General features: G+C 38.6%; 1 protein-coding gene across 1 annotated transcript in view; it reads left to right on the top strand.

Annotated features, from left to right (window-relative positions):
• The window catches only part of itpk1b (inositol-tetrakisphosphate 1-kinase b), an 83,870-nt gene that overhangs the window by 18,108 nt on the left and 40,508 nt on the right, over nucleotides 1–25,254 (top strand). Inside the window, exon 3 of the mRNA XM_061968912.2 lies at nucleotides 9,508–9,532. Within this exon, the coding sequence (XP_061824896.1) occupies nucleotides 9,508–9,532 (25 nt within the window). The remainder of the gene's footprint in view (nucleotides 1–9,507; nucleotides 9,533–25,254) is intronic.

Here is a 25,254-nt window from a genome sequence, read left to right as displayed (position 1 = left end):
AGTCAAGTATTTCATATATATATATATATATATAAATATATATATATATATATATATATATATATATATATATGTATGTGTGGGAAAAAAATCACAAGACTATTTCATCTCTACAGGCCTGTTTCATGAGGGGGGGGTACCCTCAATCGTCAGGAGATTTTAATGGGAGCATTCGCATACCATGGTTTATATAGGGCACAGAGTGGGTGGGTACAGGCTGGCCTAGGGGCGTGGTGATTGGCTCATGTGTTACCTAGGAGGTGTTTCCGTCTATGGCGGCATGTTGTTACAATTTCGCTGCGCTTGTTGAGGGATGACAGGTCTGGACGGTAAATAATAAACAGCTTCTCTTTCAAGCATAGGTTGCATCTTTTATTACCACTATTGTAAGGTGTGCTGGATGCAAGAATTTGCCATGTTATTGAATATTCAACATTATTGTCTTTGAGGTCCCAAATGTGTTTGCTGAGTTCTGTGGTATTTCGCAGGTTTTTGTTCCTGAAAGAAGCCTTGTGATTGTTCCATCTGGTTTTGAATTCACCCTCGGTTAATCCTACATATGTGTCGGATGTGTTAATGTCCTTGCGTATTACCTTAGATTGGTAGACAACTGATGTTTGTAAGCACCCCCCGTTGAGGGGGCAATCAGGTTTCTTTCGACAGTTACATGCTTTGTTGGTTTTGGAGTCGCTCTGACTGGGGGTCGACGGCTCATTTGCAATTGTTTTGTTGTGGTTTGAGATGATTTGTCGTATATTGTTCATGCAGCTGTAGCTCAATTTAATGTTGTTCTTGTTGAATACTTTTCTTAGGTTGTTGTCTTTGGGAAAGTGTTTGTCAATCAGATTGAGGAATTTGTGTCCAATGTTCGTTGAGACGTTTTTGCTGTATGGGGGGTTGTACCAGATGATGTCGTTCCGTTTTCTGTTCTTTTTTGGCTGGTTTCCTGGCGTGGGTTCATAGGTGAGGGTGAAATTGTATCCGCTTTCATCAAGGGCTTTTTGGTACGGGGGGGTTGCTTGGTCAAATTCAGCTTTGCTAGATGACAGCATCAATAGCCTTTTATTGATGACGGACTGGCAGTGTGTCGCGCCTCGCCAAGGAGCAGCGAGAATACCAAGAAGCGCATATGCCAAATTTTCAAAGAGAACGGCCTACGGATCACGATTGAAGCCAACAAGCAAACCGTCAACTTCCTTGACGTCACTTTCAACCTGAGAAATAACAGCTACCAACCATTCACGAAACCCAACACAACACTCCAATACGTGCACCATGACAGCAACCACCCACCCACCACCACGAAAAGAATACCTACCGGAATCAATAAAAGGCTATCGATGCTGTCATCTAGCAAAGCACTTGGTAGTCCACTACTTCTTCCCGGAGGCTATCCAGGTTTAATCGCAGCTGCGGCTTGGAACTTACAAGCTGTTATGAGAGTAGCGTATGTGTGTGTGTGGCCCTTTAATAGGTGAGCATGTGAGGTGAGTGACGTCAGTGAGTGTGTGGACGAGAGAAGAGAGGGAGCGGTAGCGTGAGTGCGGGCGGGCACTAGTTTGTTTTGTGTTGGATTGGCTGTGTGCAAGCAATCAATAAAGCAAGATTTGCAACTAATCGCCGGACTCAGGCAGGAAAGGTGCAACAAAGCGTATTTCTTCATCTTACTCGTCGTCAGCGTCGCCACGGCTGTATCTTCCTCGTTCTTCTGCTTCGTCTCCTTGTTGTGTGCGCAGTTGTGCACTGCACTCTCTAAAAGCCGTATATGTTATTGATGTTGTAGATGGCAGTATTGTCCTGTTTAAGAGTGTCACAACATTGCTGTTTACGGCAGACAAACTGCTTTACGGTAGACAAAAACTGTCTACTACTGCTGTTGTGTGTTGTTACCGCGCTGGGAGGACGTTAATGAAACTGCCTAACAAAAAACCCACATAAGAAACCAAGAACTCGCCCTCGATCATTCTACAGTTATAATGTGATTGGGCAGGCACACTGTTTATATCGTGGGAAAGCGTACTCAGGTCCGCATGGAGCTGGAGGGAGCGTGGCCTCCAGCTCCGCCTGAATTTCGGGAGATTTTCGGGAGAAAATTTGTTCCGGGAGGTTTTCGGGAGGAGAGGCGCTGAATTTCGGGAGTCTCCCGGAAAATCCGGGAGGGTTGGCAAATATGATATGTGTATATATATATGTATGTATATGTATATGTATGTGTGTGTATATATATATATATATATATATATATATATGTATGTATGTATGTATGTATGTATGTATGTATGTATGTATGTATGTATATATATGCATGTATATATATATATATATATATATATATATATATATATATATATATATATATATACATATATATATATATATATATATATATATATATATATATATATATATATATATATATATATATATATATATATATATATGTATGTATGTGTGGGAAAAAATCACAAGACTACTTCATCTCTACAGGCCTGTTTCATGAGGGGTTCCCTCAATCATCAGGAGATTATATATATATATATATATATATATATATATATATATATATATAGATTATATATAGATTATATATATATATATACATATATATGTGTGTGTGTGTGTATATATATATATATATATATATATATATATATATATATATATATATATATATATGTATGTGTGGGGAAAAAAATCACAAGACTATTTCATCTCTACAGGCCTGTTTCATGAGGGGGGGTACCCTCAATCATCAGGAGATTTTAATGGGAGCATTCGCATACCATGGTTTATATAGGGCACAGAGTGGGTGGGTACAGGCTGGCCTAGGGGCGTGGTGATTGGCTCATGTGTTCCCTAGGAGGTGTTTCCGTCTATGGCGGCATGCTGTTACAATTTCGCTGCGCTTGTTGAGGGATGACAGGTCTGGACGGTAAATAATAAACAGTTTCTCTTTCAAGCATAGGTTCCATCTTTTATTACCACTATTGTAAGGTGTGCTGGATGCAAGAATTTGCCATGTTATTGAATATTCAACATTATTGTCTTTGAGGTCCCAAATGTGTTTGCTGAGTTCTGTGGTATTTCGCAGGTTTTTGTTCCTGAAAGAAGCCTTGTGATTGTTCCATCTGGTTTTGAATTCTCCCTCGGTTAATCCTACATATATATATATATATATACACACATATATATATGTGTATATATATATATATATATATATATATATATATATATATATATATATATATATATATATATATATATATATACACACATATATATATGTGTATATATATATATATATATATATATATATATATACACACATATATATATGTGTATATATATACAGGTAAAAGCCAGTAAATTAGAATATTTTGAAAAACTTGATTTATTTCAGTAATTGCATTCAAAAGGTGTAACTTGTACATTATATTTATTCATTGCACACAGACTGATGCATTCAAATGTTTATTTCATTTAATTTTGATGATTTGAAGTGGCAACAAATGAAAATCCAAAATTCCGTGTGTCACAAAATTAGAATATTACTTAAGGCTAATACAAAAAAGGGATTTTTAGAAATGTTGGCCAACTGAAAAGTATGAAAATGAAAAATATGAGCATGTACAATACTCAATACTTGGTTGGAGCTCCTTTTGCCTCAATTACTACGTTAATGCGGCGTGGCATGGAGTCGATGAGTTTCTGGCACTGCTCAGGTGTTATGAGAGCCCAGGTTGCTCTGATAGTGGCCTTCAACTCTTCTGCGTTTTTGGGTCTGGCATTCTGCATCTTCCTTTTCACAATACCCCACAGATGTTCTATGGGGCTAAGGTCAAGGGAGTTGGCGGGCCAATTTAGAACAGAAATACCATGGTCCGTAAACCAGGCACGGATAGATTTTGCGCTGTGTGCAGGCGCCAAGTCCTGTTGGAACTTGAAATCTCCATCTCCATAGAGCAGGTCAGCAGCAGGAAGCATGAAGTGCTCTAAAACTTGCTGGTAGACGGCTGCGTTGACCCTGGATCTCAGGAAACAGAGTGGACCAGCAGATGACATGGCACCCCAAACCATCACTGATGGTGGAAACTTTACACTAGACTTCAGGCAACGTGGATCCTGTGCCTCTCCTGTCTTCCTACAGATTCTGGGACCTCGATTTCCAAAGGAAATGCAAAATTTGCATGGTTGGGTGATGGTTTGGGGTGCCATGTCATCTGCTGGTGTCGGTCCACTCTGTTTCCTGAGATCCAGGGTCAACGCAGCCGTCTACCAGCAAGTTTTAGAGCACTTCATGCTTCTTGCTGCTGACCTGCTCTATGGAGATGGAGATTTCAAGTTCCAACAGGACTTGGCGCCTGCACACAGCGCAACATCTACCCGTGCCTGGTTTACGGACCATGGTATTTCTGTTCTAAATTGGCCCGCCAACTCCCCTGACCTTAGCCCCTTAGTAATTGAGGCAAAAGGAGCTCCAACCAAGTATTGAGTATTGTACATGCTCATATTTTTCATTTTCATACTTTTCAGTTGGCCAACATTTCTAAAAATCCCTTTTTTGTATTAGCCTTAAGTAATATTCTAATTTTGTGACACACGGAATTTTGGATTTTCATTTGTTGCCACTTCAAATCATCAAAATTAAATGAAATAAACATTTGAATGCTTCAGTCTGTGTGCAATGAATAAATATAATGTACAAGTTACACCTTTTGAATGCAATTACTGAAATAAATCAAGTTTTTCAAAATATTCTAATTTACTGGCTTTTACCTGTGTGTGTGTATATATATATATATATATATATATATATATATATATATATATATATATATATATATATATATATGTATGTATATATATATGTATATATATATATATATATATGTATATATATATGTATATATATATATATACATATATATATATATATATGTATGTGTGTGTATATGTATATACATATATATGTGTGTGTGTATATGTATATATGTATGTGTGTATGTTAATGGTGTAACGGTACGTGTATTTGTATTGAACCGTTTCGGTACGGGGGTTTTGGTTCGTTTCGGAGGTGTACCGAACGAGTTTCCACACGGACATATTAAGTAGCGTACCGCACGTTGTGTAAACAATGCACACCGAGGCACAACACACGGCATGCTAGCAGCGACCGGGCTACGACAACATGTAAAAGCTAGAGCTGGAAGACCCTCTTGCCTCGTTAAGATCTCCCGTTTGGGAACACTTAGGCTTTGCGGTGCGATACAACAATGGAGGACGGAGGTTTGCCGACATTGTTCAGCAGCGTTAGGGTATGCTTCTGACAACACGTCAAACATGCTAACCCATTTGAAGCGTCACCACCCCCAAGTGAACATCGCTTCAACAAAGAGAAAGACGAGCGTCAGCGTCGTGCAAACACCGCATTCAAGCAGCCTCTCCTCGGCGAGTCAGACAGGGCTAAAGCAATAACAAATGCCGTTGGAGTTTTTATAGCAGCAAATTTAAGACCATATTGCACAAAAAACTACATTTTGACCCACTTCTATGGTGGAAAAACAATGAGCCCATATATCCTCTTACTGCCAATTTAGTCACGGACTACATGGAGACATTGTAACTGCAAGCAGGTCTGCTCTTTCTGAAGACAATGTGGATAAACTTGTTTTTCTGGCAAAAAACATGAAGATTGAGTGAAAGTCACCAGGGTTAAAGCTGTGGGGGGGGAGTAATTTGAGGCTGAGTTGACTTGAAACTGTTTAATGTTGCACTTTTTATATGTAGAAGAAACGTTTTGTCATTTTATTTAATCTGAGCAACAACTTGAGGCAGTTTAATGTTGATTAACGTGGACCCCGACTTAAACAAGTTGAAAAACTTATTCGGGTGTTAACATTTAGTGGTCAATTGTACGGAATATGTACTGTACTGTGCAATCTACTAATAAAAGTCTCAATCAAAAAAAGCACTTTATATGTAGAAAGGTTTTGTTAAGAAACCATTCTGAGCCTTATCTTATTTAGTTTTTATTTGATATATGTTGACCACATTAACCCTGGCAATCGACCCTGTGTGTACCGTATATGTATGTTATTATTATCCATAGCATTCATGACTGCCTGCTGTTGCACTGATCAGCTTAGTGGTAGCTCACATCCATCACACACAGAGCTATTTCTATTTTTGGGAATAATTTTTATAGTGTTCTCAATGTTAAAAGGATAAAGCCATTGTTTACAAATTTGGTAAATAAATAACCCAAAAATGTATCTTTTGTTGTAGGCTCCGGCACCCCAGCAACCCCGAGAGGGACAAGCGGAAGAAAATAGATAAATGGATAGACAAGTGATCATATGGAAAGTGTGAAAATGCGAGCCGAGTCTGCACAGCTTGCTACTGCTGCCAGCAGACGTAGCATATTAGCAGTATAGCCGCTACTAGTGGACTGATTTTTTTAACTTCAAACTAGTTAATTTGTATTGTTATTAAAGTTAATGCACATTTGCATTTAGCAATGATATTACCAGCATATGTATCATCATATTTTGAAAATGGTTATATTTCAATTTAAAAAAAACAAACGTCTTCATGATCCCCGATTATTTGTTTATTTTGGGTCTTGCATTCCTGCACAAGGACTAGTTCATATTTTGCTACATTCGTTTTTAAAATATTTTTCAATGTTCATCCTATTACATTTTTCATTTGCTTTATTTACCTAGTATGTTAGTAAAACAGTTTTAACAAATCTGTAATTTCTTTTATTTGTAGTACAGATGCTTTAAAAACAATTTAAAACATTTTTTGCAATATCGCCCAGCACTGCACTGTAACCTGTTTTAAAAGGGTTTTATTATACTTTGTAAACCAAAGAATATATTGTGATGTATGTTATCACAAAAGGCTGCAATACGTTATGGAATTTAGGCTAAATCGCCCAACACTATGAGATTATTGCATTGCTTTTCTGAGTTTAATTTACGGGATCAGATGCATTTAAATGTTCAATTAAAGTACCGGTAAAGGGTATCATTGTTATCTGTATTTCTTAATTCACCTGCCGGGAGTTACTTAAGGGCACTGACACACCCACTACACTTTGTAACTAGTCTGCACGTTCATCAGGCAGAAGACTCCTTTTCTTGTATCATACAGACCGAACATATAAGGCAGGGGTCTCAAACTACATTTACCTGGGGGCCACTGGATGCAGAAACTGGGTGAGGCTGGGCCGCAAGAAAAGATTTCTTAAAAAAATCTAACATGCACTTTTTAATGAATTCACCTTCTTTGAATGGCTATCCCGCACTAGCAACATACTTGCCAACCCTCCCGATTTTTCCGGGAGACTCCCGAATTTGTTCCGATTTTCACCCGGACAACAATCTCAAGGGCGTGCAAAATAACGTCTTGCGGGCCGCAATTGGCCCGCGGGCCGCGTGTTTGAGACCCCTGATATAAGGGTTAAGAGATGCGTGATACCACTTCTGACAATAAAAAGTGTTCTTTTGTGTTCTCTGCTGCTCGGTCACATTCTCGTAGCGCTGGCCTGCCTGATTCTGTTTGGCGTCCTAACAAGTATACAAGCGATCTCCATATTTGAGACGGGATGAAACCATCGACAACCCCATTCACTTGGCATGAAACCCGCCAGCAGCTGCAGTATTAAATGTCCACATTGTTGTGAAGCAGTGAATAGCCCAAGCTGCTGTTGCCATGGGGATGTAGCCTCAAAAACAACCAGGATGGACAAGGCTGAGTTGATGGTACTAAACTGGTTTGTGGCCAGACCAGTTTTTCTTTTTTGTTGGTTTGTTTTAGCCAATGGATTTCTTTCTGTTATACACTTTTTGTGAAGGCAATTGTGGTTTGGAATTAACTTTACTCCATACACAATGTTGACTTGACGAGTCTGGAAATGGTATTTCAGCGCCACTAAAAAATCCTCTCATAAAGAGAGTCAGATGGTTGCCAAGAAACAACTCTTTATTTCAAAGCATGTCTGCGTGGCGCAGTGGTAAAGTGGCCGTGCGCAACCCGAGGGTCCCTGGTTCAATCCCCACCTAGTACCAACCTCGTCATGTCCGTTGTGTCCTGAGCAAGACACTTCACCCTTGCTCCCGATGGGTGCTGGTTAGCGCCTTGCATGGCAGCTCCCTCCATCAGTGTGTGAATGTGTGTGTGAATGGGTAAATGTGGAAGTAGTGTCAAAAGCGCTTTGAGTACCTTGAAGGTAGAAAAGCGCTATACAAGTACAACCCATTTATCATTTATTTATTTATAAGTACGATTTTGTCTTGCTTTAGGTGGGATGTAGCCTTTGAATTGCACTGGTCATACTATCCGTAACTTATCATTTAGCTTGTATTTTTAATCTAATTCAGAACACTCCAGGCATGATCATATGCATTTCTGCATTTCTAATGCTAATTGCTTGAACTTTTGTTTATTTATAGACAGACAGAAACTCTTTGGACATACATTTAGAAAATAAGGGAGCTTCATAGGCATTGTATCATCACAGACAACTGTACAAGCAATGCTTTAGGTAACTGTCTAACAATAGAGAATACATATTCCTAGTCCTAGTACAGCTGCTGAAAACACCTGCTTAGATTGTACAAAAAGTGAGGGGAAGAAAACTTTACTGGCCTGGGGAACCTCACACCATGTCCTTTTTACCCATCTGTAGTGTGAATTGTGTACGGAATTGCAATATTCAACATGTTTTGTAAATCAATTTCTTTGGCAACCAAATTCAGTTGGTGGTAGAGATAGATGTACAAGTCATGAGCTTGTATATCTATGTAAAGTTTTTTATTGATTCAGGACTCATGGATATTCGTCTCTTTGTGAACTCTTTTACTTACTTCTCAGGGCATTCAATCTATCGCAACAAGACTGTTTGGTTTGTCTTAGAAGACGTTTTGCCACTCATCCGAGTAGGCTTCATCAGTTCATGCTCATAGACTTAGATTGGTCAGATATAGTCCTGGTCAGGACAATCTAAGTCTATAAGCACGAACTGATGAAGCCTGCTCGGATAAGCGGCGAAACGTCTTCTAAGACAAACCAAACAGTTCAGTTGCAATCGATTGAATGCCCTGAGATGACAATGACCTGGATGAATTAGAACATTCATACACACTCTTTTACTTACTCAACCCTACTGCCACTAGCTGAATTAAAAAGGAAATCGGGGAACATGCCACTAATTGTGCAACTGTAATTGCCATTGAATCTCAGGCTGGACAAAACAAACAATTCACTCGCTCAGCCACCTAAGTTTTGCTCACAGGTGCTCGACAGAAACTTCAGTCTCTGGGGGGAACTTCGCATGTGTGAGTTTCTGCGCATGCACTCTGTGGCGATTCACTTCAGTGATAAGAACTTGAGTCAGCAAAAGGAGTCACGTTTCGCATAACATTTAGTTTTATGTGTTTATCGACTGATACTTCTATCTCACTAATACTTTTGTTTTTGTTTTTTGTTTTGTTTTTTCAGGAAAAGAGGAATCGAGGTTGTTCAGGTAAGTTAATATTTTTTGCGATTTTTGTTTTAATTGGAGTTCCAACTTTATTCTTCAGTAAATTAAATTATGAATGATGCTTGTCTGCTCTGCACCAAATCATTGTTTCTATCAACAGTATTGTTTTTTCCATTCACACTGCAAATGTTTGCCCTCCTCCATGTCTGATTTAGTTTTTTGCTTTGACAAATCTGCCAAAGTATTTCCTGCGTTGTAATGGAAATATGTCTTAACCCCTATGCCCACATGTGTAAATGACGTGTAGGCAGAAAACTATGGTGGAATCTTTGTATGTGTGTATATATTGTTTATAATGTGAGAATAAGGTCACTAAATTGTTTTACTTTCAAGCCCAGTTTTCGTCTCGAAACTATGCAGTTGCTTTTCAGGTTTTTCTGCTTCCCTTATACAAAACCCAAAACCATTGAAGTTGGCACGTTGTGTAAATCATAAATAAAAAGAATACAATGATTTGCAAATCCTTTTCAACCTATGTTCAATTGAATAGACAGCCAAGACAAGATACTTACAGTTTGAACTGGAAAACTCTGTTATTTTTTGCAAATATTAGCTCATTTGGAATTTTATGCCTGCAACATGTTTAAAAAAAAGCTGGTACAAGTGGCAAAAAAGACCTAGAAAGTTGAGAAATGCTCATCAAACACCTATTTGGAACATCCCACAGGTGAAGAGGCTAAATGGGAACAGGTGGGTGCCATGATTGGGTATAAAAGCAGCCTCCATGAAATGCTCAGTCATTCACAAACAAGAATAGGACGAGGGTCACCTCTTTGTGAACAAATGCGTGAGCAAATTGTTTAAGAACAACATTTCTCAACCAGCTATTGCAGGGGTGCTCACACTTTTTCTGCAGGCGAGCTACTTTTCAATTGATCAAGTCGTGGGGATCTACCTCATTCATATATATAATTTATATTTACTTATTTATGAAATATATGTTTTTGTTAACAAGTTAAAGGTGTTTAATGATAATACAAGCATGTTTAACACATATAGTTAATATTGTTAATAAGTTAAATGTGTTTAAAGATAATGCAAGCATGTTTAACACACATAGTTAATATTGTTAACAAGTTAAAGATGTTTAATGATAATGCAAGCATGTTTAACATATAGTTAATATTGTTAATAAATTAAAGGTGTTTAATGATAATACAAGAATGTTTAACACATATAGTTAATATTGTTAACAAGTTAAAGGTGTTTAAAGATAATACAAGCATGTTTAACACTTATAGTTAATATTGGTAATAAGTTAAAGGTGTTTAAAGATAATACAAGCATGTTTAACACATATAGTTAATATTGTTAACAACTTAAAGGTGGTTAAAGATAATACAAGCATGTTTAACACATATAGTTAATATTGTTAACAAGTTAAAGGTGTTTAAAGATAATACAAGCATGTTTAACACATATAGTTAATATTGTTAACAAGTTAAAGGTGTTTAATGATAATACAAGCATGTTTAACACATATAGTTAATATTGCTAATAAGTTAAAGGTGTTTAAAGATAATACAAGCATGTTTAACACATATAGATTCCTTTCTTTCATGAAGACAAGAATATAAGTTGGTGTATTACCTGATTCTGATGACTTGCATTGATAGGAATCAGACGGTGGTGCTGATAACGTCCGCATTTTTGAATGGAGGAGAAAAAAAGTCCTCCTTTCTGTCCAATACCACATGAAAGTGGTTGGTTTTTGGCATCTTATTTATCCAGCTTCCGTACTCCTTTGTATACACTATACAAGAAATACATTGCCGGAAAACTCCGTAGCTTGCTAGCTTGTGCACGCCAGCTTTCTGAGACTCTTATTTTGGTAGCGCAGGCAGGATGAAGCAGCGCTTTTATTGTGCAACTGTGCAGTCGGTTTTTGGAGTTTTGACGACAGGTACGGCGCCAGAGTCTGTTGAAATAAAGTGTTTCTCGCCTTCCTGTCGGTAATTTTAATGAGCTGGCAGCAGCCAGCGTCATCTCAAAAGACCCTCGGGTGCCGTGAATGTCAATCAAGTGACGAAAGTGACGTCATATTGAAGATTTATGATCGCTCATTTTTAGGACTATTTTTTTAATGCCTGGCTGGTGATCGACTGACACACGCTCCACGATCGACCGGTAGCTTGCGATCGACGTAATGAGCACCCCTGAGCTATTGCAAGGAATTTAGGGATTTCACCATCTATGGTCCGTAATATCATCAAAAGGTTCAGAGAATCTGGAGAAATCACTTCACGTAAGCAGCAAGGCTGAAAACCAACATTGAATGCCTGTGACCTTCGATCCTTCAAGCGGTACTGCATCAAAAACCGACATCAGTGTGTAAAGGATATCGCCACATGGGCTGGGAACCATTCAGAAAAACACTGTCAGTAACTACAGTTTTATCTGTAAGTGCAAGTTAAAACTCTACTATGCAAAACCAAAGCCATACATCAACAACACCCAGAAACGCCGCTGGCTTCACTGGGCCTGAGCTCATCTAAGATGGACTGATGCAAAGTGGAAAAGTGTTCTGTGGTCTGACGAGTCCACATTTCAAATTGTTTTTGAAAACTGTGGACGTCGTGTCCTCCGGAACAAAGAGGAATAGAACCATCTGGATTGTTATAGGCGCAAAGTTCAAAAGGCAGCATCTGTGATGGTATGGGGGTGTATTAGTGCCCAAGGCATGGGTAACTTACACATCTGTGAAGGCACCATTAATGCTGAAAGGTACATACAGGTTTTGGAGCAACATATGTTGCCATCCAAGCTACGTTATCATGGACACCCCTGCTTATTTTAGCAAGACAATGCCAAGCCACGTGTTACAACGGCGTGGCTTCATAGTAAAGAGTGCGGGTACTAGACTGGCCTGCCTGTAGTCCAGACCTGTCTCCCATTGAAAATGTGTGGCGCACAAATACCACAATGGAGACCCTGGACTGTTGAACAACTAATGCTGTACATCAAGCAAGAATGGGAAAGAACTCTCCCCTGTTCCCAAGCGTAAACTGAGTTTTGTTAAAAGGAAAGGCAATGTAGCACAGTGGTAAAAATGCCACTGTACCCACTTTTTTGCAATGTGTTGCTGCCATTAAACTCTAAGTTAATGATTTTTTGTAAAAAAAATTAAGTTTCTCAGTTCGAACATTAAACATCTTGTCTTTGCAGTTTATTCAATTGAATATAAGTTGAAAAGAATTTGCAAATCATTGTCTTCTGTTTTTATTTACGAATTACACAACGTACCAACTTCACTGGTTTTGGGTTTTGTAAGCATCATTAATTTACGATTGTTAGATTTAGCACATCAATACCCTTTTATCACTAACTGTGCTCATTTTGAAGTGACTACATCAATTCACACTCGGTTTGGTCATATGTACGGTATACAGTTACAAGAGAATCACATGCATAAGCAGTCTGAAACAAATGTGTACACGCTCTTAATCATTAGCCTTCTTCTTCATCTTGTAAATTTTCAGTACCTGAAACCCAATCACACTGATTAACACCATGCCCAAGTCTTTTTCTACAGTGAAGAATAGCCACAGGACAATAAAGGATGCAATTACACACTGTTGATACAGTAGCTTAGTGACAGTTTTCTGGGGGTCACAGTGCTGAAAAGAGCTTGTTGGTTACTGAAAGATAAGGGAGATAATTGTCCAAGCCTTTTAAAGTGTCAGTGTCTAACAAGCAGAGGTGGGACCAAGTCATTGCTTTGCAAGTCACAAGTAAGTCTCAAGTCTTTGCCCTCAAGTCTCGAGTCAAATCCCGAGTCAAGACAGGCAAGTCCCGAGTCAAGTCCAAAGTCAAGACTGGAAAGTCTCAAGTCAAGTCCCAAGTCCTGCATTTTGAGTTTCGAGTTCTTTCAAGTCCTTTTAACCACAGACTAATATATTTACACAGATTGTGTATGCTTTTAAAACGCTGTATTTATTTATTAAAACAAGTGCATTTGAAATTGCAGGAAAAAAAATAGTGCTGACATTGCACTTCATAATAGCACTATTAACCAGTCATTTTAAACATTTAACTCATTCCTTTACAGAATAAACACATTTGAAAAAACAAGTACAACTGCACTTATTTGCACAAAAGTGTTAACATTGTATATCCATGGCATATTGCATTGTAACTAGTTCCACAGCAGTTTCTGTCCTGTTCTTACCTTATCTCATTGATCTCATCTCATACTGTATGTGTGTTTATGTGTGCGTACACATGAAAAACATAACAAATACATGACCAAAACAATGAACAGAGTTGTACTTTTTAGATGTCCGTGCCCTATGCAATATGTACACATATTCTTAACATAGTATACATTTTAACTGACCTTTATTTGACTATGTTTGTCTTTTTGTAGGTGGCTAAAATATGCGGTGCCGCTGACCGCCGTCTAACGTTATGTTACTGAGTGTGATACATTGACTGACATAACATTATGTGTAGGTACCTCATGCAACCCTGCTTAAAAAAAATCACTTGACAAAAAGTATGAATAAGGTAGCGAACTGCAGTGGACGCAACATATTGCAGTGTTTGCAATGACGTTATAACCATTGACATCTTATAAGTAGACGCAGCATTGGTTGCTGTGACGTGAGCAATTTGGCCGCCATCTTGAAGTGGTGATGAGGAGCCGACGAGCAGCCTAAACTGACAGTTGACAGGTAGAAAACAAAGATGCCGGGCTGGTGTTCAGCGTTTTCCAACTCAAATGAGCGGACTGTTGAAAATAGGAATCGGGGGATTACTTTTCACAAGTAAGATTTAACATTAACGTACTATTGGTTGTATTTTATGAAAATAATATTACCACAGAGTTGAGAAGGAGCAAAAATCTTCAATATTTGTATGTGAAAATCACAAAGAAATCTTCTGAGGGAGGATGACACCCCTACAGGGGTTTGGTTTACAAACTTTCAGCCCCACCTAAAACAAAATTCACCAGCCGCCACTGCTTATGATGCATTCTCATTTTAGGCAAAGTATAAGACAATACTTTCTTAACAGTATAATTGTAACCAGGAATAAGTCTTCAAGTAACAATATTCAAATACTAACATTGTCGGGTAAGACAGCATTTGGTTTTATTCTGAATCCAGTGAAACAGATTGGTGGTTTTAGCTGATATAAAGACTTTCAGGTGTTTATATATGTTTATGTTTAAGTATTTGGCAGACGCTTTTATCCAAAGCGACATACATAAAAAATACATATACTTATAACAATCACTGTAAACATTATCATTTAAGGGAAGAATGTAATACAAAATGTCAATACAAAGTGTCAAGACAGAATAAACTCATCTGCTGCAGCAACAGAGATACAGTCTATAGGTCCCTAAGATATATAGATATCTAAAGTATTCATACATTGTTTATGTAGGATATACGCATGTATATATATAACCTAATCATATTGTTTCTTCAACTTAAAAATAGCTGACCGTTTTTTCCCCCCTTCTCTGGGATTATATTCCCAGTTTTGATCTCGGACGTCTGGTCATTTATAGCGTATAAGAATATTATATTACTGTTAAGCAAACTATGAATAATAAAACACGCCAAAACATGTGTCCGTTATCATAGCTACACGTATGACAAAAAAGCGCGTGAAAATCAGTCAAATGAATTGCACTGAGTGGAGCGGATCACCACTCCAAGATGGCGGCCCCGCGTCTCGTCTGCGCCAGTAGGCAGTAGCGCTCGATGCTGCGTCTACTTATAAGATGTCTATGGTTATAACGTGAGCAGTGAGTTTGCAGCCTGACTGATTTAACTACACAGCAAATTAAAGTCACGTTACTTAGCCAATAAACGTTATCTTACATTCAAAACTTACCCTTCTTTGTGCAACTTCAAATGTCGAACGAAGTTGGAAGTTGTTGCGTCTCCGTCTGTAATATTCGAACTGCATGTTTTGCATACGGCAATTCGTTTTCTTGTTGACCAAGTCGTAGTTTTTATACCCGAACAAAACCAACTTTGGCATAATTGTTTCTCACTGGCGCGTTGTTTGACAACTCTTGTTCATTGGTTCTCCTGCAATTTGATTGGATGAATGCTGTGTGATGAAAACAACGTAGATCTACCGGTAATTTGATTGGCTATTGTACTGACAGACACACCAGCTGACAGGAACAACACGCTGATAGACGCAGACGTAGAAAATGAAAGATACGGAGCGCTCCCAAATAACTTTTTAATCGTTGGGTTTTGGGGAAAGTAGCAAGTCATTTCAAGTCAAAAGGCTCAAGTCCAAGTGAAGTCACAAGTCATTGATGTTAAAGTCTAAGTCGTGTTGCAAGTCTCTTTACATTTTGTCAAGTCGAGTCTAAAGTCATCAAATTCATGACTCGAGTCTGACTTGAGTCCAAGTCATGTGACTCGAGTCCACACCTCTGCTAACAAGTATCCTGGGTTGACACTTTTGTTCCTCACACTTTGCAATTATTTTACCCCTCTTACTGCGCCGTCAATACCAGAACACTCAGTTTGAGCCTGGTCATGGGAATAATCTCAAAGTAACCAGGCTTTGCCTCCCACTCTGTTTTTAGTTTTTCAGGCAAACAGCACCTCACAGATCCAGAGTCAGCCATCCAGATTTTACATCTATTTGCTGGATTCAGTTTTTCTCCTCATTAAAAGATAAACACGTACTGTCAATGCCAATTAAAATAGCTCATCTTACACTGATACTCACTGACACCAGTGATTCCGCTCGCCGTGATGCGCCCAATGTCAGTCAGCGCCTGTACTATAATAGCCAGATCACAAGGGAAGATAATGACAGCCATTGTAATTCCTCGGCCCTGTTACACAAGTCTGTGTACAAAGCTGTCTTCTCCTATTCCCTTGGGGAATTACGCGCTCAACAATTTTTTAACTGTGTTTTTAATCAATGCTGCCATTTCTAAGGCATGTTTGAAGCGATGATATGGAAAAAATAGCTTCCCCCTTTTTTATCAAATGTCTACTGTAGAAATAGTGAAGTAGCTCATAAAAAATATCTGCAGTTTGTCACGCACGAATAAAAGGTCTCTAGAAGGCGAGAGTAGAATAAATGACCAGTTTATTTAGTCAACCTTGCCACAGTGATCTGAATAACTAACAAATTGTGGCGATAACAAGTCAACCTTGTATATCCAAGGATGGATGAAATCTATTTCTGGCAAGAAAAAACATTTTGCACATTTGCTTAATTCATTTTTAGAGTCAAAAGTACTGATTTAGGTCCAGTAGAGAGACACTTTTTTTATTTGGGTCAACTGTAAATTATCCATTTTGGCAGGCTGTGTATTAAACGATTCATAAATGCATGTCAACTACCGTACATCTTCTTTGTGTCCAGCATGCAATGAGCTTTATGCTTGCTGATAGTACTTTCCTTTTCATGCCCTCACTGTTTTAAATTATCTGTATGTCATCATTTGGTGCTTATCATAACTTTTGATCTATAAATAACTCTTAAACCCTCCTAAATGTCTAATGTCATATCTGGTATAAATTGGATTCTCCAGAGAGTCGATGGTGACATCCCCTTGTGTAAAGTGATCTTTTCTAAATCAAGCCATCCACCCATCCATTTTCCTAGGAAATTAATTTCATATTTTACGGTTGGCGTGTGGGAAAATGCGTTGCTTTTATCCCTACTATGTTGGTCACCGTTGAAAACAGAGGATGCTTTTGTTTCTTTTGCACTTTTTCATAATTGTTTCCTCAGGCGCGAGCTACTCATTTTATTTTTACATGCAGTAACGCATTATTATGTTGACTCCGTACTCGCTGCCGCTGAAAACGAATTAGCACAAGCTCATCAATACTGACCCCTTTGCCTTGAGTTCCTAGGACAATGTACATTAGCCTGTGTGTATCTCCAATCTGATGAGATTAACACACTAGCCTTCGGAAAGCCGATATTCACTCTCTGAATGAGACACCAGCACAGTAAATTGCTCACTGGGCTGTTCAAAGGAAGTTATTCAGTTACCATTTTTATTATATAGTAAGTGTCAAGAAATGTAAAGATAACTTGTGGCATTTTGCTTTATCTTAACTAGATATTGATTCTGTGGTAACAGAAAAACCAGAGATTGTCTTTTAAAGCAGTGGTCCCCAGCCACCGGGCCGCGGCCCGGTACCGGTCCGTGGATCGATCGGTACCGGGCCGCACAAGAAATAAAAAAATAAAAAAACATTTTAATTTTTTTTTTTTAAATTAAATCAACATAAAAAACACAAGATACACTTACAATTAGTGCATCAACCCAAAAAACCTACCTCCCCCATTTACACTCATTCACACTCATTCACACAAAAGGGTTGTTTCTTTCTGTTATTAATATTTCTGGTTCCTACATTATACAGTATATCAATATAGATCAACAGTCTGCAGGGATACAGTCCGTAAGCACACATGATTGTATTTTTTTATGACAAACAAAAAACAAATTTGTCCCCCGGTCTGTGGGACAAATTTTCAAGCGTTGACCGGTCCGCAGTTACAAAAAGGTTGGGGACCACTGTTTTAAAGGGCATTTGCAGGCTTTTTGTCCACCATGATCCAGAAATAGAAGCTGGGTGGCCTTGACTGATGAATAGCTCGTAGGAAATATTTGGCAAATGTTTGAATTGCGCGAAGGGATAGTGACAAAGTATTTATTACAGGTTGTAGACTGTCTCTGTTCTGAAATCCTGTTTTGATAACATGTTGTGTTGAGCAGAATAATGCTTCCCGTGCCATAGTGAAGATGTATTCTATCTTCTCACGGTTAAGTCATCAAGTACAGCGGCACCTCGTTTTTTGTCATCAACCAGTTCCAAAGAGTTCGTTGAAAACTTAATCATATAAAAAAAACAAAAAAAACGTTTTCCTCATAAGAAACCATGTAATGTATCCAACGAGTCTGTTTCAGACATCCAAAAATATTTAAAAATGTTAATACAAACTACATTTTATAGAGAATAATTATAGTTTTACACACAGAAAACAATGCAACATGCATATAAATGCCGAATGGAATTGATAACTGTACTTTTATGGTGGAACTTCATGGCAATCTAGCGCGCCGGGTACATTTAAAGTGTTGGATCGCAAGCAGCGTTTTTAGCTGTCTTAGTAAGAGCACATTTCATCTCTGCCATCAAGGTAAAAGTGCAAGAACATGCTTTCTACAAAAGGACCACCTTTAAGCTCCATATTACCCTTGATTATTTGGCTATACTTACCGTAGCAGTGTGATGTGTTCAGCAACACAGACTTTAAGGCTGTACTCAATTTTAGAAAGTACAGAGAATGAGTCACCAATGTGTGTTTAGCCATACTAAAATTGAGAAAGTGTTTGAAAATCAAGACATTAGGGCTGGGCAAAAAAATTATCAAGATTTTTTCATGTCAGATCTTAATATCATTATTTTTACATTGTTTTTATATACCAGTTTTAAACCATCTGTACTAAAAACTAAAACTGTAGATTACCCATCCATCCATCCATTTTCTACCGCTTGACTCCAGCGACCCCCCGCAACTGCAGATTACCATACTGTGTAAATAACAGCAAATTAAAAATAAATGAACATAAAAAAATATTTTTGAAAAAGTAAAATAAATGTAGCAAAATATGAACTAGTTAACAGTCTTGAGTTTTTGTTTAGAGATGCATAACCCAAAATAAACAAATTGTCCTGTCTGGGATAATTAAGGCGTTTTAAAAGGTAAACATTACCATGTTCAAATTATCATGCTCCATACACTGTAAAAATCATTGCTACTTACAAATGTGCATCATCCTTGAAACAATAAAGATAGTTTCAAATTAAAACATCGGTCCAGTGGTCTCACAGCTAATAACAGCTAATGCTACATCCGCTGGCAATAGTAGCAGAATGTGTAGACTGCATTTTCACGCTTCCCGTATAATATCTTTGGTAGTACTCTTTCAAATGATTCAAACATTTGTTGATTTGTACATCGGGCGTAATTTGCTCCACATTACTTTGGCAAACCAAAGCACCGCCACGCAACCAATGAGTTAGCATTATTATCTGCAATCACTTCATCTTTGGTCATGGCTAACATTTATTTCACTGCCCTCATCTGCACATTTAGCTCCAAGTTCGCTAATTCTTTTTACTTCTGTAGTACCTTACAACCGGAAATGGACCTGGAAAAAATCAACTTTGATTGGCTCTTGTCGCGGTCATTTCTGCCATGGTTGATCAAGTTAAAATGCTAAGACCTGAAACTTATCACAATCATCAATGACGATCATATAATTGCACAACTTTATGATAGATAATTTTAGCAACAATATAAATTGTTTCTAATTGAATAACCAATTAATGAGGAGGTATCTTAAAGGAGAACTGAACTTTCTTTGGGGAATTTTGCCTATCATTCACAATCATTATGAAAGACATGACAACGGATGTATTTTTTGTTAATAGATAAATAAAAGTAAATAAAAGTCTGCTTACAGAGGTGCCAAAGGGAGCCCCACTATTCCACCCATAAAATCTGATAAATAACCATTCAAAAAGCGCCAAAAATACTCCATTTACATTTTGTGACTTGAATATTAACCAACTATTTGTGACATAGTTATCATAAGCGCTAATGTAGACCAACTATTTATAGCGACATCGTGATCACAAGCTTGTGTGCCAATGTTGACGACATGATCGACTGATCAACTGCATTCTCGTTTCCTTGATCGTAAAACTTGGCGAGAACGATGCGAAAAGACGCTTATCGCCACCCCCCTTTTCTTCGCAAAGATTATGAGTCATTCTTCTTTTCTTTTTTTTCTTTTTTTAATGTTGTCCTGTCCAGCTACTCCGGCAAATCATATTGTTGATGTAGATGACCATATCGGCTGTACAGCTTTACTTGACAAAAGAGAAGTGAGGGCTACTTCTCTTGTTACATTTTTTGTATTTGACTTTATTAAATGGCTTTATATTATCATTTGGTGCAGCCGGGCCGGAGCAGGAGGGGATAGAAAGAGGAAAAAAGGAAGACGGGGAAAATTTGGGGACAAGAGGGGGATAAGACAAAGAGACAACAACAACAACAACAAACACACAATAACAACAACAACAGAACAGCATAAGCAAATACGATATGTACACATATGATAGTAAAAGTGAAAGCAGAGAAGCAGTTAGTGAAGTAAATATTAATAACACAGAAATGACAATGAACATTATTATACTACAAATGGAGCAATTCAAATACCATTAGCACTATTGATAATGAATAATAACAATAATTACCTCTATTATCAATAATACAATTGTTTCAAATGCAACAATACATATATGTACAAAACCCAAAACCAATAAAGTTGGCACGTTGTGTAAATCGTAAATAAAAACAGAATACAATGATTTGCAAATTCTTTTCAACCTATATTCAATTGAATACACTGCAAAGACAAGATACTTAACGTTCAAACTGGAAAACTTTATTTTTTGCAAATATTAGCTCATTTGGAATTTGATGCCTGCTCCATGTTTCAAAAAAGCTGGCACAAGTGGCAAAAAAAACAGAGAAAGTTGACGAATGCTCATCAAACACTTATTTGGTGAACAGGCTAATTGGGAACCGGTGGGTGCCATGATTGGGTATAAAAGCAGCTTCCATGAAATGCTCAGTCATTCACAAACAAGGATGGGGCGAGGGTCACCACTTTGTGAACAAATGCAATAGCAAATTGTCGAACAGTTTAAGAACAACATTTCTCAACAAGCTATTGCAAGGAATTTAGGGATTTCACTAAGGCTGCAGCTAACGATTATTTTTCTATCGATTAATCTATAGATTATTTTTTTGATTAATCGGTTAATCTATAGATTATTTTTCGATTAATCTATAGATTTTTTTCCTTTTACTGATTATTTTTTCATTTAAAATGAAGATGAAAAAATAAATGGAGGCCAGTTTTTTCAAAAGGCATGGCTTTTATTTACAAAACAAAAAGTATGGCCACTCAGTCAACATTGACAACAACATGACAAAATATTCTGTAACAATGTAAACATTTAAAACTTTTAACATTTAACAAAATTAAAAGTAGCTCATTTGCTTTTTAATGTGCAAATATAAAATAAGCATACAGTGCAAATCTTAATATTCTGCAATAGTATAAGCAATTCAAAAGTAAAAGTATTGCTTATTTTGCTTTAAAATGTGCAAAAATAAAGATAAACATCCAATACAAAAAAGTGCGTATTTCCTTGAATTGGCACCGGGTATATAGTATTCGCATGCCTCGAATTACTGCCGGGTCAAACTCGTTTCACAAAATAATTAGTGCATGCTTGGCCTTACCGCCGGCTCAGTGTTAACGCCGGATCAAACTCGTTTCGCAAAATATTAATTTTATTACCGCATGTCTGGAATTTTCGCCGGGTCAAACTCGTTTCGCAAAATAATTAGCATATGCCTAGAATTTCCGCCGGGTCAAACTCGTCACGTCATGAGTGACACTTCACCTGTCATCATTTTCAAAATGGAGGAGGCTGATTTCAATAATTTGAAATCGCTTAAAGGGAAGAAGATTAGGAGCTATTCAGTAGGATTTAAAGTCCAAGCTACTGAATATGCTAAAAAGAACAGTAAGCAGCTATGTTTTATTAATATACCGTAGCTGCGTGTGTCAAATATGAGTCATTAAATGACTCCCGCCTCCTGGTGGTAGAGGGTGCTAGTGATCCTTCTTGCGACTACCGGTACTGCAGAAGACCGATGCTGCAGAAGAAGACAACAAGCCACAAGAGTGAGCAGCGATCGTTTGCTTGGATTACATATCTAAAATAAAAAAGTTTTCTAAACTGCACTTTCAATCGAAGCCGGAGGTAATAATTAAAGGAATATCTCCATCGAGACAGAGAGACTTTTAAAACTGAAGAATGATAAGGAAGACTTCTATAAACAAGTTATCGATGCTTTTGATCAGAAGCAGCTGCGCATGGTATAAGTAAAGGTAAGACCATAATAACGTTTTTTTTGTTAAATGTGCTTTTCATGATGGTATCCTTACATCACTCAAATTTATAAGCGCAGGCCTAAATTTACCCCACGCCTTTTGGTAAGCGCAGGAGTGAGAAGAGGTTTTAAATTAATAGCGCCCCGGCGGCTATTCAAGGAAATACGGTATGCGACGCGTCGACGCACAAAACCGGCGTCGACATATTTACGTAGTCGACATCGTCGATTACGTAAATACGCATTGTAAATACGCATTGTTTCAGCCTTAGATTTCACCATCTACGGTCGGTAATATCATTAAAAGGTTCAGAGACTCTGAAGAAATCACTGCACATAAGCGATGATATTACAGACCTTCGATCCCTCAGGCGGTACTGCATCAAAAAGAGACATCTGTGTGTAAAGGATATCGCCACATGGGCTCAGGAACACTTCAGAAAACCACTGTCAGTAGCTGCAGTTTGTCGCTACATCTGTAAGTGCAAGTTAAAACTCTACTATGCAAAGCCAAAGCCATTTATCAACAACACTCAGAAACACCGCCGGCTTCGCTGGTCATGAGCTCATCGAAGATGGACTGATGCAAAGTGGAATAGTGTTCTGTGGTCTGAAGAGTCCAAATTTCCCCGGGAACAAAGAGGAAAAGAACCATCCAGATTGTTCTAGGCGCAAAGTTGAAAAGGCAGCATCTGTGATGGTATGGGGGTGTATTAGTACCCAAGGCATGGGTAACTTACACATCTGTGAAGGCTCCATTAATGCTGAAAGGTACATACAGGTTTTGGAGCAACATATATTGCCATCCAAGCAACGTTGTCATGGACGCCCCTGCTTATTTCAGCAAGACAACGCCAAGCCACGTGTTACAACAGCGTGGCTTCATAGTAAAAGAGTGCAGGTACTAGACTGGCCTGCCTGTTGTCCAGACCTGTCTCCCATTGACAATGCGTGGCGCAATATGAAGCCTAAAATACCACAACGTAGACCCCTACATCCATCCATGTATACATACACACACACAGAGACACAGGTACAGGCACACATATACACATTTATTATCCAACAAATCCATACACAGGCCGGCGGGGCACCGATCAAGCTTTCCACTGAAAACCAGCCGATCACCTCCCTCCCACAGGTCCGGCCGCGCACCCCCCGTGCCCTAGGGACAACCCCCGACAAGCCCGCCCCCAGACGACGGCAGGACACCGGGCGTGAAAGATGGCGTGGCAGAGCGCAAGGGCAGGCCCAGGCCGACACCCGACAAGCCAACCAACACGACAATAAATAAGAACGAAGCCGGCAAGTTCGCCAGCCCCGACAACCACCATGTGCACGCGCTGCCACAAGTCACATCGGCCACCCCTCGCACTGGACCCAGCAGCCACAGGTGCCCACACCACAAACATACGGCAGCAAAAACAGTGGCTGCAATACCCCCAGACAGCCAGCACCACCCGATCAAAGCAAAGCGATCGAAAAACCGTGACCGACAACTACAGGATCATAGAGACCAGCCAGCGCTATTCTCCATTTTAGTTTGGATAAAGCCTTGGGGGCAGATATTTTGAAGAATTTAACGGTAGTGGGATTTCACCACCATCTGAGCTTTGCATGCACTCTATCAGAGCTTGCTTTATAGACCAAATCCAAAGCCAGGTGAGATCAAACCGGGAAAGGAAAATAACCCTAGCCATGTGACGATTGCTTCATAGAGTGATTTGAACGATAACTTTCGGCTTTGGTTGTCTAGATTTTAGGTCAACAGCAGCCAAACCACAACAATTTAGAAATATTTGTCTTTTTCCCCATCAGCATCGTATACCCAAAAGCACTTTTGGGCGTTTTTGTTGTCATGTTCAGCATGGTTATTTAAAAAAAAAAAAACAAGTACTTCTATGACCTCTGTCCCCAGTGTGCAAAATATTTTTATTTCCCATGAGTGTAGCTTGGCCCTGCTGCCGCGCTACATCAAAGCTGGAAATATATTGGCCCTGACCTAGCCTCCCCTCAGAATCGAGCGTTGTTTTTTGTGCCGTCCATCACAAGCTCTCTTCTAGCAATCGGTCCCAGAGGGGTCTGCAGAGACGTCAGTTGATTTCTGCTTTTAGTTTTTAACAGCACATCATCAATGACTTTACCGCTGGGTTTTGGTAGGAGCTCAAAAGCAGCCAGGCTGATTATGTCTATGCACACTGTACAATGTGACTTTGCTCGTGGGCACTGGTGTAATTTTTGATTATTAAAAATTATCTGACAAATTCCCCTCCATTTGGACTTGCTGCAGCCACACTGTAGGTTGACTGAAAACAACCTACTGTATCTTTCGCTGATGAAGCCATGTTACCACGGCTGCATACACCAGCTCATATTCTATTCCAGAGTGGGAGTTTATATCCACAGGTGACAGCATACCTTTATGACTGTTGACTTATTGCAATCACATGTCTATTTAGGTCATGTCACCAAGCCTACGTGTCTCATACATCTGCCATATGCCTCATCTATTCTACACTATCTAATACATGCACAAAAATATACACAAACCACACAGGATTTAACATTCTTGGTCTATTAATGTTTGATTTAGTGCCAGTTGAATATATATTTACCTCTACAATATTAGGTAGGACCGTAGGAGGGTTTTTTTTCTGTTTGAATCTTACCAAAAATGCGCAAACCATATCTGTAGATGGTATGGCATAGGT

This window comes from Nerophis lumbriciformis, linkage group LG08 (assembly GCF_033978685.3).
Source record: "Nerophis lumbriciformis linkage group LG08, RoL_Nlum_v2.1, whole genome shotgun sequence".
Lineage (NCBI taxonomy): Eukaryota > Metazoa > Chordata > Actinopteri > Syngnathiformes > Syngnathidae > Nerophis > Nerophis lumbriciformis.
The sequence above is the reverse complement of the archived record's forward strand: the minus strand, read 5'-3'. Positions and strand labels throughout refer to the sequence as shown.